Below are 14,371 nucleotides of genomic sequence, written 5' to 3'. Positions count from 1 at the left end.
TACAACTATAAAACCTTTCCAAATGATTAAAAGTCTCAAAAATTTTAGAAAACTGATAGATCATTTTCTTGGAACAGCACAAAGGAAATAAAATCAACAAGCATTTGGAGGTAAAGTAATTCTCAGAATACTTTGCTACTTCACAGCTGAGACTACAAATGTCAAACTATCTTTTTATAATTAACCTAATAACATAAGTGTTATTTATAAATAACATAACAAATTTGTAAAATATAACACAGATTAATTTACTCTTGGTTTACTATCACAAAGAATATCAATTGCTACACTTGTCTAGTAAAGAAGCAGAGACCCAGCACCGAAGGAATATACAGATGATTTCAGGAAGTACTTCATTCTAACATGGAAGAGGAAAAAAAAAAATTAAACCAGCAAAATCTAGCCCCTAATTTCAGAAATTATTCTTAAGGAAGAGTAAATGTTAGTTTAAAAAGGAAGTCCATTGAAGGAAAAAATTAAAGTTAAATCAATTCTAGCTGGCACATGGACAAGACGAAAATGGTGAAAGTGGTATACAAAGGACTTACTCTGGAAATACAAAGGACTCATCTGGCACAGAATCTGTATTACTGAGAGATCTTCCAGCCCATAATGGACTCTGGCTCTACTTAACCCTGATTACAGTACTTAGGAGATGTAATCTCAAAATTACTTCAGTGTTTATCATGTAAGGGTTATATGGAATTCAGTAAAAAAGTTAAATCATGAAAGGTTCAATAAATGAGAGAGTATAGGCCCCCTGCCTTGAAAAATGAGTAGAACTTTGACAGGCCAAGTATGACATAAGGGGGCTCTCAAAGATAACAAATAAACATGAGCAAAGGTGGAAGAGAATTAAGATTTATTGTATATTACAACCTTAACTCATTTATCTCACTTTATGAATGAAGAAACAGAGACTAAATTAGCTAAATGTACCAGGGTTGCACAATTAGTAAAATTCAAACCCGGGTCTGACCCCAAAATCCACCCCAAGTACTAAGTGTGTGGAGGCAATAGACAAGTGCTTCAATGTGTTTTGGCAACGGGTGTACAAAAAACACAGTTAATGAAACCATGAAGTCAGATTCTAAAAGTCTTAAAAGGTACATTAGGAAGTATGGACAGGCTTCTGCAGCCCAGGGACAGACTGATCCTGACAGAGGAAGGGAGAGGGCTTAACACCTGAAAGGATATTCAAAGAGCTACCACAACTGGTGAGATGGAGGCCAATGACGGACTATGCTGGGGCCAATGACAAATGCACTCAAGTATCGGTATTAGAGAGAATGGGCTAACTAACTCTATAGAGCAGAAAATATTTAAGACTTTTAGAGAGCTATAAAACGTATCTGACTGTGAAGTATCCAGGTTCCCGTGCGAAGCTCACCTCTACCTGCACTTGATCCCACCCATCACCAGTGCAGTGACAACCACTCCAGGAACTACCCTCCTTCTATCCATCATCAAAACTTCTCCGTGCAGCCATTCCTACCAGCATGCTGTTATTTCCTCATCTTTTAAAAAAGTCTTCCCCTGTCTCATACCCTGTTGTCCCCCTGCAGCTGTACCACTTCTATCTGCCCTCCCTTTACCACATACTCCTCCAAAAGGAATCACTACCGCCATGTTTCCACTCCTGTCATCTCCTAGACTCATGCCAAGCTGGCTCTTATCCTACTGCCCCATCAAAACACTTGCCAACATCACCACTGAGCTCCCTGTTGCCAAACCCATAACCCCACAGTCAATTTTCAGTCCCATCTTCTCTGACCTAACAATATGGGATTTGTACTCCTTCCTTGAAGAAATCTATTCTTCACTGGTTTTCAAGACATAGCTGTCTGGGTTGTCCAATCTCACTGGCTGCTTCTTTTCCTTCTCCTTGGCTGGTTCCTCCTCATCTCCTGGACTGCCATACAGTAAAGGTATGAGGGATTGCTCCTGGACCCCTTCCACCTACCCAACCTCTCTAGATGGCTGCCCTCAGTTTCAGAGTTTTAAATTACAATATGAAATTTATATCTCCAGCCTGGACCTCTTCCCTGAACCTGAGATATGCAACTACCGACTAGACATTTCCACTTAATTTTCTTGGTTTTTTGTTTTTGTTTTTGTTTTTAAAGATTTTATTTATTTATTTGACAGAGAGAAATAACAAGTAGACGGAGAGGCAGGCAGGGAGAGAGAGAGGGAAGCAGGCTCCCTGCTGAGCAGAGAGCCCAATGCGGGGCTCAATCCCAGGACCCTGAGATCATGACCTGAGCCAAAGGCAGCAGCTTAACCCACTGAGCCACTCAGGCGCCCCCCACTTAGTTTTATCTAACAGGCACCTAAACCTGAAATTTGATTCCATCTCCTTCCAACCCACTCAAAAAATCCTGCTTCTCAAGCTTCCCCATAGAGAAAATGACAAATCCATCCTCTACCTGCTCACACCAAAAACCTTAGTGATTACTAATCACCACCTCCAACCCCTCAACACACACACACACCCCCTAAAAGCAATCCCTAGGCAAATCCCAATGTCTCTACCTAATAATATATAGAACCTGCCATTTTCTCACTACCTCCACTTGGTCAAGCCACCACTACTCCTGCATGGATACTCACTACAAGACACTATATTATATAACACTTTATATTTACGTAACTATCTCCACCCCTCCATTCTTCCTCCCCTAGCCTATTCTCCATACACTGAAATTATCCCTGCTAAGTTAGTCAAATACTGCCACTCCTTAGCTCAAAACCCTCCACTGGTTTCCCATGTCATTCAGACTTAATACCTACAATGGCCAAATGAGGGCTGGAGCCCTCATTTGAGATGATCTGATCTCATTCTCTTCTACTCTTCTCTCTTGCTTTTGCTCCATCCTCACTATCCTAATCTTCCCGCTGTCCCCACGACTTGCCAGGGCTCCAGCTTCAGGAACTGTGCCCTGGCTCTAACCTCTGTTCAGCACACTGATGCCCCACATGACCTCACATCTTGCTCCTTCACTTTTCTCAGGTTTTTGGTAAAAGTCCACTTATCTGTCTGTCTGGTCTCCTTCACCAATCTTCTTCATCAACTCCAAGCTTTCTTTTTTTCCCCTGCTTTCTTTTTTCTCTGGTGCTGACCACCATCCAGCATGTTATATAATTCACCTATTTAATTAATTTTTTCCTCCATATTAGAATGTAAGTTCCATGAGGGCAGGGACTAGGCGTATTTTACTACTGCGTTTCTACTTAAAGCAGTGCCTTGCCCAGAGTAATTCTCAATAAATCTGTTGAATGTGTTCAAATTATTTCAATACACAGCAAATTTAGTACCAACTATCATATAAGCACCCTTCTCTCAGATCATGTCCCAGCATTTTCCTTTCTTTATTTCTACTTCCTTTTCTTGATCTCTATAAACATATTCAAAATGATCCCACTGTAGGATGGAGGAGGTAGGAAACCTGTTCCCATCCTTCATTTGTGCTTTTTAATCTAAACTATTGCATAAGTCTTCCAAGTAGCCTGCCTTCCCACGTCCAATCTTGTAATCACTAAGTTATTCATTCATTTATAGACATGTAAACCACATTAAAATATATATCCCAAATTCTTTAAGGATGCATCTCTATTTAGAGTCAAATCCAAGAAAATTCAGATATTAAGCAAGTATCATTCATGCAACAATCATTACCAAGCGCAAACCATGAAACACACTCTACTTATCTCTGGAAATACAAAAATAAAGCTGCTCCCCTTCACGGAGTTGATGACTCTCATCAATTATAATCATTTATTCTTCCTATTAATTATGACAGTGTTAAGGGCTGGGATGGAGCTTGGCTATGGGTGCAGGGGTAATAGAAGCCAGTGGAAGATTCCTCAAAATGTAATCCAACACCTAATCTCTCGTTTCCAGAAAAGATTACACTTGTTTAAACCATCCATGGATATATCACATTCCTAAATTCTTCTAGAAGGAAAAATTCCCTAAATTCCCTCTATATTGCATTACCCACCCACCCCCCTCCATCACCTAAAGTGAAGGAAATGTAACATTACCTTTTCTTTTACTATATCTGAACTAAGTAGCCATCTTTGGAATAGCTCTTGCTATTTTCTTAAAGTAGAGACCTCAAATTTTCACAGTTGAATTGACTAATATTTAACTGCTTTAATTACATTTCTGCATATGTAAAATACCATTTATTGTAGTCTTTAATTGGAAGTCTACACGTACAGTTAAACACATTTAAAAGCATATGCTGTCAAGCTTCCCTAACATTCACCATTTACTCCTGGTGTTCTAAGAAATAGTCTGTAATTAGGCAGGCATTTAATATATCACTTTTCAAAGCTTACCGTAAACTTTGATCACAAAACTGAAATTCGGTGAAAAAACTGATTTTGGAGCAGTAAAAACTCCAGTCCAATGACCTCAAAATGGTAACAGCAAACGGAAATACTTTCATAAAAACAGCTGTTCTCCAAAAGACTGCTTCGAAAGGGACCTCATGTTTTACTAAACAAAGTCTGTAATTAAGAGAGATCAAAAGTATAGTGATATTAAACACTGTCTTCTTTCATGGTTTTGTTTTTTGTTTGTTTTCATAAAGAAATCAGATGTAAAGAATGTAGTAAAGGTACTGCGAGTAGATGAGAACGCGGCCTAGCAGAAACCAAAACAAAAAGTGAATACCCAGGTGACACTAGCAGACCCCTCTACATTTAGTTAACAACCTTGCTTCGTGGGTCAGTTTTGGACAAAAAAGAGAAAAAGACCGGCTATCACGACACACATGAAGCAAATACCAGGTCAAGAGCACTTTGCAACAAGAAACTCCAAACCAAAGCGCCAAGTGCGTTGGTCCCTAGAAGTCAGGAAGTGGTAGAGGGTGGGGGGCTACCAGGATGTTATCCCCAAAATCAAAACCCGTTTCTTTAAAAGCCAATCTCTCAGAGGCGCCCAATTAAACTCACTGAGCGGAATTCTGCGTGGCGGCCGGAGCAAGGCCGTCAGACCCTAGCCAGTGCCCCGCAGTCCCTGGCCCGGAGCCTGCGCTCCGCGCCCGACCCTGGCCCAACCGCTACTGCCCCATCCGCCCGGCAGCCGAAATGCCTGCGGAAAGCGGGTTCGCGTGCCCCCTGCCGAACCGCAGTCAAGACACAAGGGACCCCTCCTCACCAAGCCCGCGACTCCAGCTGCGGGAGCCGAGAATTGGTCAGAAAGGTCCAGGGGAGGGGGCGTCCCGGTAGCTCTGTAAATGCGCGTGCGCAAGATGCAACCCCCGCACCCTCGGCCACCCCGACTGGCCGTACAGCGCGCCCCTGAGGTTTACGTCTGTTCGCGGCACGAGCAACGGGGCGGAGACTCGGGAGCTGGCCTTGGATTGGACAGCGACGAGGGACGGGGCGGGCAGGAGGCCGACGATTGGACGAGGACCGCTAGTCCCTGAATTTGAAGCGAGGAAACCGCGCTCCGCTGGTCCGGAGGAGGAGCTCGGTGTTCGGAAAGGTTGGGTGCACTGCGAAAGTCCTTCCCCCCAAAACTGAGCCGAACGCAAAATAATGAAGGCTTTGGCCAACTCGGGGGGGGGGGGGGACTGCTTACCGTATTCAGTCTGGAACCCCAAAACATCGTCACTCACCTTATACAATACTTGCGGTGAACAAGTTTATTACCCTGAGTTTAGAACTGTGTCATTTTTTTTGTCTTTTTACAAGAGCAGATGCGGATCTTCTCTACCACTGCTTGGCAGACACTGAAATGTGTCATCATTTGCCTTATGTTATAAACCGCAATAAAGCTTCAATTAGGAAATCATTTCTCAGGATCCAAGCTTCATGATAGTTCTCTACACTTAATCGCCTCTTTGTGACGGAGTAAGGCTGGTTGAGGGTGGAAAGAGCCGAGGAGACATAATTCATCCCTAATTACTCCCTACGTTTTCCTGTTCTCCTTAGGCCACAAATGCCACCACTGCTTTAACTACTACTATACTGAAACCAGAGGTAATTCAATTTCGTGCCTTTTACTTTCCTTCATCTCAAAATTTCTTCCATACAGTCTGAGAAAGAGTCCCTCTTTTCCAAAGCTAGCTAACTTCATTCATGCAAGTTATTTAATGTTTAAGATGCAACAGCACACTTGGGGGAGAAAATGAAAAAGTTGAGCTTAACAGTCCCTACTCCTAATGTTAGCCTGTTGGGGAATGACCATGTTTATATGATCGCTTTACTTTTCTGTGTCCTCTAAAACACTGCCCAATTATCATTCCTGGATACCTTCTCTACTGGTAACTACTTTTAGAAATGCTGCATCTTTCCACCTAAAACCAACTCACTCTTCCTTGATTCTGTTTTATCACCTTAAGACCATTCGGTTTCTCCTACCCTTAACCTTACCTTCACTTTCACACCTTATAGCCATTCAACCTATCATATCTGGTTTGGTCCTGAGTCTTCTTTCAACACTTATTAGAACTAGCCTCCTGTCAAACTCAGTTGATGTCTCTGCAATTCTCCTGCCATTTTTTTCTTGAAACCCTCCAGCTTGGGCATTTGCAAACTCTAATTACCCCATTCTACCTTTGTCTACACTCAATGAACAAAGGTAAATGGAGAAAATCTCAAGGTTTTCTGAATCCAGAAAAATAAACCTACTAGCTTTAGAACTAAAAGGATGCTATTTGACTGTAATGAGCAATCCTGTTTCACAAAGTATCTTAACTACTCTGTCTACATCACGAGCGTACATTGGAGGTAACTACTGGAATGTGTCTATTCGTTCACCCTGTCTCCTTGTACCCAACTCAATAAATGTCCTTCTTCCATAAAAATCAAGTGACCAAAGCTCTCCCCACAACATCCAGCAACCTGGTGGAACTCTAATGACAAGGATCTAAAGTATCTGCAAGCAGGAGAGCAGAGACTGATACCAGCCTGCCAAAATCTCAATTCTGGTTCTCACTTCCTAGCTGTGCAGCCTTGGACAAAGAGCTTTAACCTTCCAATTTCCTTACAGTTAAAATGGGGTACTCAGAGCACTTGCCTCAGAGATTTGTTGTGAGGTTAGTTAATTCACATGAAGTATCTAGAAGAGCACTGACACATGGATGTACTCAACAAATACTAGCTATTATCCAAACTTACTTGCCAAATGAAAAAGAGGCACATAACTCCCAATGATTTCAAATCTCGTTAGACACTGGGTAGATCTTTTTGTTTTGTTTTAAAATTAAATTCAATTAACATACGCACTATTAGTTTCAGAGGTAGAGTTCAGTGATTCATCAGTCTTCTATAATATCCAAAGCTCATTACATCACATGCCCTCCTTAATGTCCATCACCCAGGACCCTGGGTAGATCTTGCAGAAGTCTCAGGGCTAGGGATGCCTCCCAGGAATTAGAAGTGATGTTTATCCAGTTAAGAAAAGGCAGTCATCTCCCATAGTTCTCCTCTACCAACTGCTTTGTGGCAAACCTCAGCCACAGATATACAAAGCCGCATACAATGTGACCACAAAGTTTGATTCTAGATTAACCTCCCACCAGCTCCCCAAATGGACCTCACATCAGACTAATGCTTATACCTTGTTGCCTAAATAACCCGTCCTCTTTTACCGCTGGGCCATCACCTCGGAACTCCTACCCTTTTCCGCTTCAACTACTCCACTCTGAGGGCCTCACTAAACCATCCAATTGGTAGTAGCGACGGGCGGTGTGTACAAAGGGCAGGGACTTAATCAACAGAAGCTTATGACCTGCACTTACTGGGAATTCCTCGTTCATGGGGACTAATTGCAATCCCCGATGCCCATCATGAATGGGGTTCAACGGGTTACCTGCACCTGCCGGCGTAGGGTAGGCACATGCTGAGCCAGTCAGTGTAGCATGTGTGCAGCCCCGGACATCTAAGGGCATCACAGACTTGTTACTGCTCAATCTTGGGTGGCTGTGGAATACCCTCCCACATTGCTTCCAAACTTGGTCAGACCAAATAAATGACTTTCTGTGTTTCAACCTTTATTATGAAACTGAATCCTAGTTACTTTTTGTAAATTCTGTAAAAGGCTTCTCCCACTAGAATAACTTTGTGTGCAGACATTTTGTTTTTTGTTTTGTTTTATGTATCAGCACAGTATCTGGCATGTGGAAGATGCCTGATATTCATTAAATTGGAGAATCTGTCTCATTTCATTTGCCCCTTCTAACCCCATGCACCTCTACAATTGAAATCTCAAAGACATGAATTTTTAATTCTTAGCTAGATTCAGCCTTAAGTTAGACCCCTTGCTTTGAACATAAACAAAGCTAACAAGTCTAAAACAAGTCCTTTAACAGAAGAAAGACCTTTGAGAATTATCTCAAAAAGGCTCTTCTCCATAGATTGAAATGCTAAAATGCTAACAACTTTACAGAAAAAAAAAAAAAAAACCACTTTAATCAGTCGCCACAAAACTCAAATATTCCTTAAGTTAAAATTACTCTCTTATTAGCTCTTTATCCCTTGCAGGTTAAGAAGTTTCAAGGGTATGACACTATACAAAGGAAAGGTGTCTTTGAAAATTGATAAGAAATTATATGGTTATAACAACTGTACCTACATGTGATTAACTGAGACACGTATGAAATGCTACTCAAATTACACCTTCTCTAGTCCTAAAGAAAAGTTAAATCCTTGGCAATTCTTAAGAAAACTGAACTAAAAAGAATATTACTAGTCTCATAGTTTTAATTACTTTATCATAATTATTGTCAATTATTTTCTGATTTCAAATTTTAAAAGTATTAAAAAATAATGTGTAATTAGATTGGAAGTCAACATCTGTCAGTTGTAGATGTTAATCTACATATTGACTTTCTACCTTCTAAATAAATGTCATGCTCATCTCCCAATTTTTTATTGTTTGGGTTTTTTCTTTTTCTTTCTTTTTTTGCAATGTACTATTATAAGGAGATACAAGCGTTATCATATATCAAATAGAACAGAGTTGACCCTTGAACAACTAGGGCTTAGGTGGTGCCATGCACCTGCATAGTTGAAAATCTGGGCTTAACCTTGTACTCCCAAAAAAACTTAATAGCCTATAGTTGAGAGAAGCTTTACCAGTAACATGAACAGTCAATTAACACCTATTTTGTATGTTATACAAACTAATGTTTTCTTATAATAAAGTATGCTAGAGAAAAGAAGTATTAAGAAAATCATAAAGATGAGAAAGTACATTTACAGTACTAAACGGCATTTATGGGGGGGGGGACCATCAACCTATGTATAAGTGCATCAGTGCAGTTCAAACCCATGTTGTTCAAGGGCCAGCTGTACATTCTCTTTTCATAAGGCAAGAGATTCATATCTTTTAAAATATATTTTATTAAATAATCTACTTGGAGAATAATTACAAAAGCTTTAAACAACAATTCCAAGTAGTAAAAGGCAATTTCTTTAAAAAAAAAAAAAAAAAAAAAAAGACCCAACAGTCCATTATTTTGTTTTGCTGCTTTATACACAGGAATGATTTATTTTACAAACTAGTTGGTTGCAACAATAGCCTGTAAAATGTAAAACATTTCTTGGTACGTCTCAAAGGCAAAGTGAACTTTATGGTAATCCTTTCACATGAACCAGAATGACAAACCATAAGAAAACTAACACCGTAACAGTTCAAAATAAAACTTACAGAATAGGCACTTGAAATTGAAATCAGCTACTGTAACTCACAGTTCATGTTACTTGTACTTATCTCATTTCATCAAAGGTTATCAACCAGTGAGGCAAATGTTCCTTTGATGCAGAAGCACAAACACATTTAGGTTCCAAAACACTGTGTTCTGATTGTAATACATGCAAGACAGACCCTAAGTTAGAAAAATCTTCTAAAAGAAAATGAAGAAAAACAAAAAGCAGCCAGGAATGAAAGCATTTACAAGCACTTGAATAAGGCCTTTAAGTGTTAAATCAGTGTTTTAAACCCCTTCATTCTCAGGTAAGGGATTAAGAGGCCGAGAGAGAGATCGTCTGCGAGGGTGAGGATACTGGAGGTTGGCAGTGTCAGCATCGCAAGAGTGCTCTACCAGAGGAGGAGGAGGAGGAGGAAGGAGCTGGGCATAACTGGACCATCTCGATCCAGCCCGTGGGGAATCCAGAGGGGGAAAGAAATACCTGAAACAATGAAGACAGGAACAAAACACCAAAACAAAACAAAAACAACAGAAAAAAAAAAAAAAAAAAGAAAAAAACAGAAGAAAAAGAGAAAAGTAGTAAATACAAAGAGAACCAAAGAGGAGAAAACACATGCTGAAAAAAAAAAAGCTTTAGTATATTCATGCCAAAACTAACAGAACATAATCGCAAAAATCAAGACCCTTACTCAAATCAAGCTTGCTTAAGCAAGTATAGAAACTTGAAAGAAAGAAATACAATCTGTTAAACTTAAAATGTTAAAAAAAAATTATCAGTATGAATGTTACAAAAAAAGACATTTTATAATTTAAAACATTTTCTAATCTTTCAGAAACATATTTGATGCTATCCTGTAAATTTACAAATCTAATAAGCTTTTTCTTTATTTTAAGCAATGCTTGGTTTGTAGTAGCAGCAGGCACAGGTTTTTTAGTGCATACATGACACTGAGAACCAATCCAAATATACTTTCATATAGTATGGCCAGCTATTGCAATATACTTCTGAAGAAATACAATCTTTGAAAATACTTAGGTGATTTTCTGCAAAAACCTTAAATAGTACAAAATTTTGTTAAGCAACAGAGCTCAAAGAATATGTCCTTGTTGTTATTCTGCCATTTTATAACTTACCCGTAATACTTAAGCATTTTAGCAAAGACTTATAGCTTTATCATTAAGGTCAAAGTTCTAGAGAATATGAACTAAATGAAGCAGCCAACTAAATTAAATTCCTGAGACTTGGAATGTGGAGGTTAATGTGCATGCACAATTTTAGCAAAATTTTAACTGCTCCTCTTACGGTAGGCTTCCAAATTTTGAAGAAAAACTTAAGCCATGGAATCATACCATAAAAAAATATACAAGCACATATTAGAAACATTAAGCTCTTTAGTGAATATGAATTGAAAATTTACAAAGATGTCTTCATTTTACTACCAAATTATAAAATGAAGCAATACCAAATGTTTAATTTGGCCACAAACTGTACAGTCAAATCACTTTCATTATACTACTACTTCTCTCACTCCTTTACTAATATTTTTTAAATATTACAAAGAAATGACAGAGTTGGACTAAATAATACCATGTGTAAACCAATTCTACAAAAGGTAAACAAATTAGCACTCAAAACAATCTTTATGAAAAATATTTATTCAACCTTCAAATTATAAAAATTCATCATTTTAGCCTACTGTTTTAGAAAACAAAACAAATAAGTCTATTTTCTCCAAATGGAATAAAGTGATATTTACCCTCCTCCCAACTGCTTGTAAGGATAGTAACAATCCTTTTAATTTTAAAACCCATGTTAGTTTCAGGAACATTTCAAAAAATTGTTTTGGTGACAATGTCTCAACAAAAAGCCTCTCCATTTATATTTCAAAAGCTTCAAATAGTGTCAATAAACTGCTAGTACAAAAAAATGATATACACTGGATTTTTAAAGGCCTTTTGGATTGCGTTTAGTAGTAAGCAGGATGCTGGTGTATCTTGGGAGAGGTCAAACGGCGCTGGGGAAGGGGAAAAGGAGCTCGCTTTCCATTCCTGTGTGCATGCAACAAGCAGCAAAACAGCAAAGTTACTCCAGTTAGCTGGTACTCAGCTGTGCTTTCTGTTAAAGGACATAATACAAATGGAGAAGGGAAAAATGCATCACAGATCTAACACACACGGTTATTGGCACAATAAGAATACAGATCAAAACTTCAAAGCTCTTTACAATATATGCAGTACAGACAGCAACCACAAACCAGATTTTTTTTTTTTAATTAACGGTAGTATCCTTTGTTTCATGAACTCTTCTTTATAATCTGGTATTTTCTGTGGTAACCTGAAATTGTTTTCATGCAAATACTTAAATCTCAAAAGATTTAAGGACTTTTTTTTTAAATATAAAAATATAACAATATAAAAATAGCTGAAATTTTAAATAGTATTCTGTTATTTAAGATGACAACAGGATAACCACGGGACAATTTGTTAAGGCTGTGCTTTGAAGTTTCCTGAATTGTATTCCAAATTATTCACAAAGGCATATTAAAATAACTTTATCTTACCAATTCACATATTTGAAATTTGAATATAAAAACAAAGGATGACTCTTGAGATCACATCAAACATTGTTTAAGATAAGCAAGAATCTAAAATGTTAAAAATTCTAAAAATCAAGAAATCAGAATTTACATTTCCTCTTAAATATCCATTAAAGTTTTAAACACAAACCAAAAAAAAAAAAAAAAAACACATCTAACTCACTCTCTTCTACAAAGCCTTGGTTAATGCAGTTTATTTACAATTTCAGCTTGACCTAATTCAAAGGCTGCACTACTACCACTAACATACTCATGTTCATTTAGGACTAAAAAAAATCCTTGGCATTATGCCAGATTTACTCTTCATCTGACTTTAGAAGCAAAGTAAAATCTTAAAGTTATAAACATTTCTGACAGACCACTAAATTTCAGAATATAGTTTAGTTTAAAGGTTAACAGTCTACCTATAAATATGGCCACATAAGCTAAACACAGAGCTAACAAAGTAAATTTTTTTCTACTTATGTATGAATTTCTTCATTCAATCTTAAAACCCACAAAATCACAGACTTATAGTATGCCTACCAGAATGATTTAAAAAGGAGATAATTTCTCATTGTCCCAAAAAACAGCCTACCTGCCAGAAGAAGATCCATTTAATGAATTTTGAAGATTTGGGATATTTGAACCTAGGGAAGGATTTGAGTTTCCCTGCTGAGAATTCCCATTGACAGGGCTCCCATTACCTTTCAAAATACCAGTACACTTCCAATTGTCCATATAATTAGCTGAAAAGAAAATGGTCAAATACATTAACATGACTAACAGCTATACTCAAGGGCACAAATCTGTGGTCAAGTCCTTTAACTATAATTTTAAAAAAAAACAAGAAATAACTATAATAAAAAAAACTATAACATATCTCTCAAGATATATTACACTCAGCGGGGAGCCTGCTTCCTCCTCTCTCTGCCTGCCTGCTTCTCTGCCTGCTTGTGATCTCTGTCTGTCAAATAAATAAATAAAAAAAATCTTTAAAAAAAAAAAAAAAGATATATTACAGACATATTTAAAATGATATATATATATATCTCAATTTTAACAATTATCTTGTAAAGTTTTACAAGAACTAATTTAAAAAACAAAATTTTTATCATTCTCCTTCCTTATAAGATAAATATTAACAAAGACTACTCTCTAATTTACCACATTAACATTTTACTATCAAAATAAATTCTTCATCTTCAGGAAAATGAATTTCAATCACATGTATATGGAGGGTAATGGAGTTATCCTCTTAGCTATGCAGGTATAGATCATGTGGGTACCTAATGTCCTCAGAGATGGATGTAAGTAACAAACCTTTAGGATTTGAGTGGCTTACCCAACATGGCCTAATTCTCTGAATGCAAAACAGAGCGCTGGAGACACTGGGTCCAGGAAACTCAAGTTAGGGAGCCTGTTTGAGTGGAACTGTGTGGTCCTGACTAAAGCCCAGACGCATGAAAAGGAAGCAAAGCCCTTGATACCAAATGACATTGAGGAAATTGAGGTCTGGGCTGGTTCTACCACAGCCTAAAACTGGCCATGGGAGACTCAGTCAAACTGCATTCTGAGCAGCAGTAACTGCTCAAGGTACACGAACTAAGCTTAAGTTTGGATCCTAAAAGTGGGATACCACCAACTAGAGTGGTACAAGGACCAAAGACACCTCCGCGCAATGGATAAACTTCCATGGAAAAGTGCAGACCATGCTGCAGCAACCAGTCAGCACTGAGTTACTAGACAGAATTCTCAGCGTGGCACAAGAAACTTTCAGAATCAGTGGCCAGAAGCTTCAACTTCTGAGAGCTGCAGAGAGGAAGTGGGGTATATACTGGGTTTTGTCCTATGAAGGGCTGGTTGGCCAAAAGCAATTATTTAATAGGAGATGTCTGTAGTCCTATCCTGAGTCTGCAGAGCAGACACACAGATCACATATATAGCAAATGGTATTTTTTGGAGATACCGCATAATATAGCAAATAGTATCTTTTTTTTTTTTAAAGATTTTATTTATTTATTTATTTATTTATTTGACAGAGAGAGATTACAAGTAGGCAGAGAGGCAGGCAGAGAGAGAGGAGGAAGCAGGCTCCCTGCTGAGCAGAGAGCCTGATGCAGG

General features: G+C 38.3%; 2 protein-coding genes across 9 annotated transcripts in view; both read right to left on the bottom strand.

The window, feature by feature from the left end:
• CEP192 (centrosomal protein 192) overlaps positions 1–5,279 on the bottom strand; it is a 128,491-nt gene extending 123,212 nt beyond the window's left edge. For 5 of the 7 annotated variants that reach the window (XM_044243663.1, XM_044243664.1, XM_044243667.1 and 2 more), the window contains exons 1-2: positions 5,171–5,279; positions 4,348–4,518 (exon numbers count right to left, since the gene is read on the bottom strand). In XM_044243663.1, the coding sequence (XP_044099598.1) occupies positions 4,348–4,457 (110 nt within the window). In that variant the 5' untranslated portion in view covers positions 4,458–4,518; positions 5,171–5,279. Of the gene's footprint in view, positions 1–4,347; positions 4,519–5,170 lie in introns of those variants that run through there. The other 2 variants (XM_044243665.1, XM_044243666.1) reach the window with 2 other exon arrangements.
• A 4,198-nt stretch (positions 5,280–9,477) lies between these two features.
• SEH1L (SEH1 like nucleoporin) overlaps positions 9,478–14,371 on the bottom strand; it is a 29,281-nt gene continuing 24,387 nt past the window's right edge. The window contains exons 8-9 of one of the 2 annotated variants that reach the window (XM_044243660.1): positions 12,846–12,996; positions 9,478–10,152 (exon numbers count right to left, since the gene is read on the bottom strand). In XM_044243660.1, the coding sequence (XP_044099595.1) occupies positions 9,957–10,152; positions 12,846–12,996 (347 nt within the window). In that variant the 3' untranslated portion in view covers positions 9,478–9,956. Of the gene's footprint in view, positions 11,788–12,845; positions 12,997–14,371 lie in introns of both variants that reach the window. The other variant, XM_044243662.1, reaches the window with a different exon arrangement.

Source organism: Neovison vison, chromosome 3 (assembly GCF_020171115.1).
Source record: "Neovison vison isolate M4711 chromosome 3, ASM_NN_V1, whole genome shotgun sequence".
Classification (NCBI taxonomy): domain Eukaryota; kingdom Metazoa; phylum Chordata; class Mammalia; order Carnivora; family Mustelidae; genus Neogale; species Neogale vison.
Note: the sequence above shows the minus strand (reverse complement) of the source record. Positions and strands in the feature narration are given on the sequence as shown.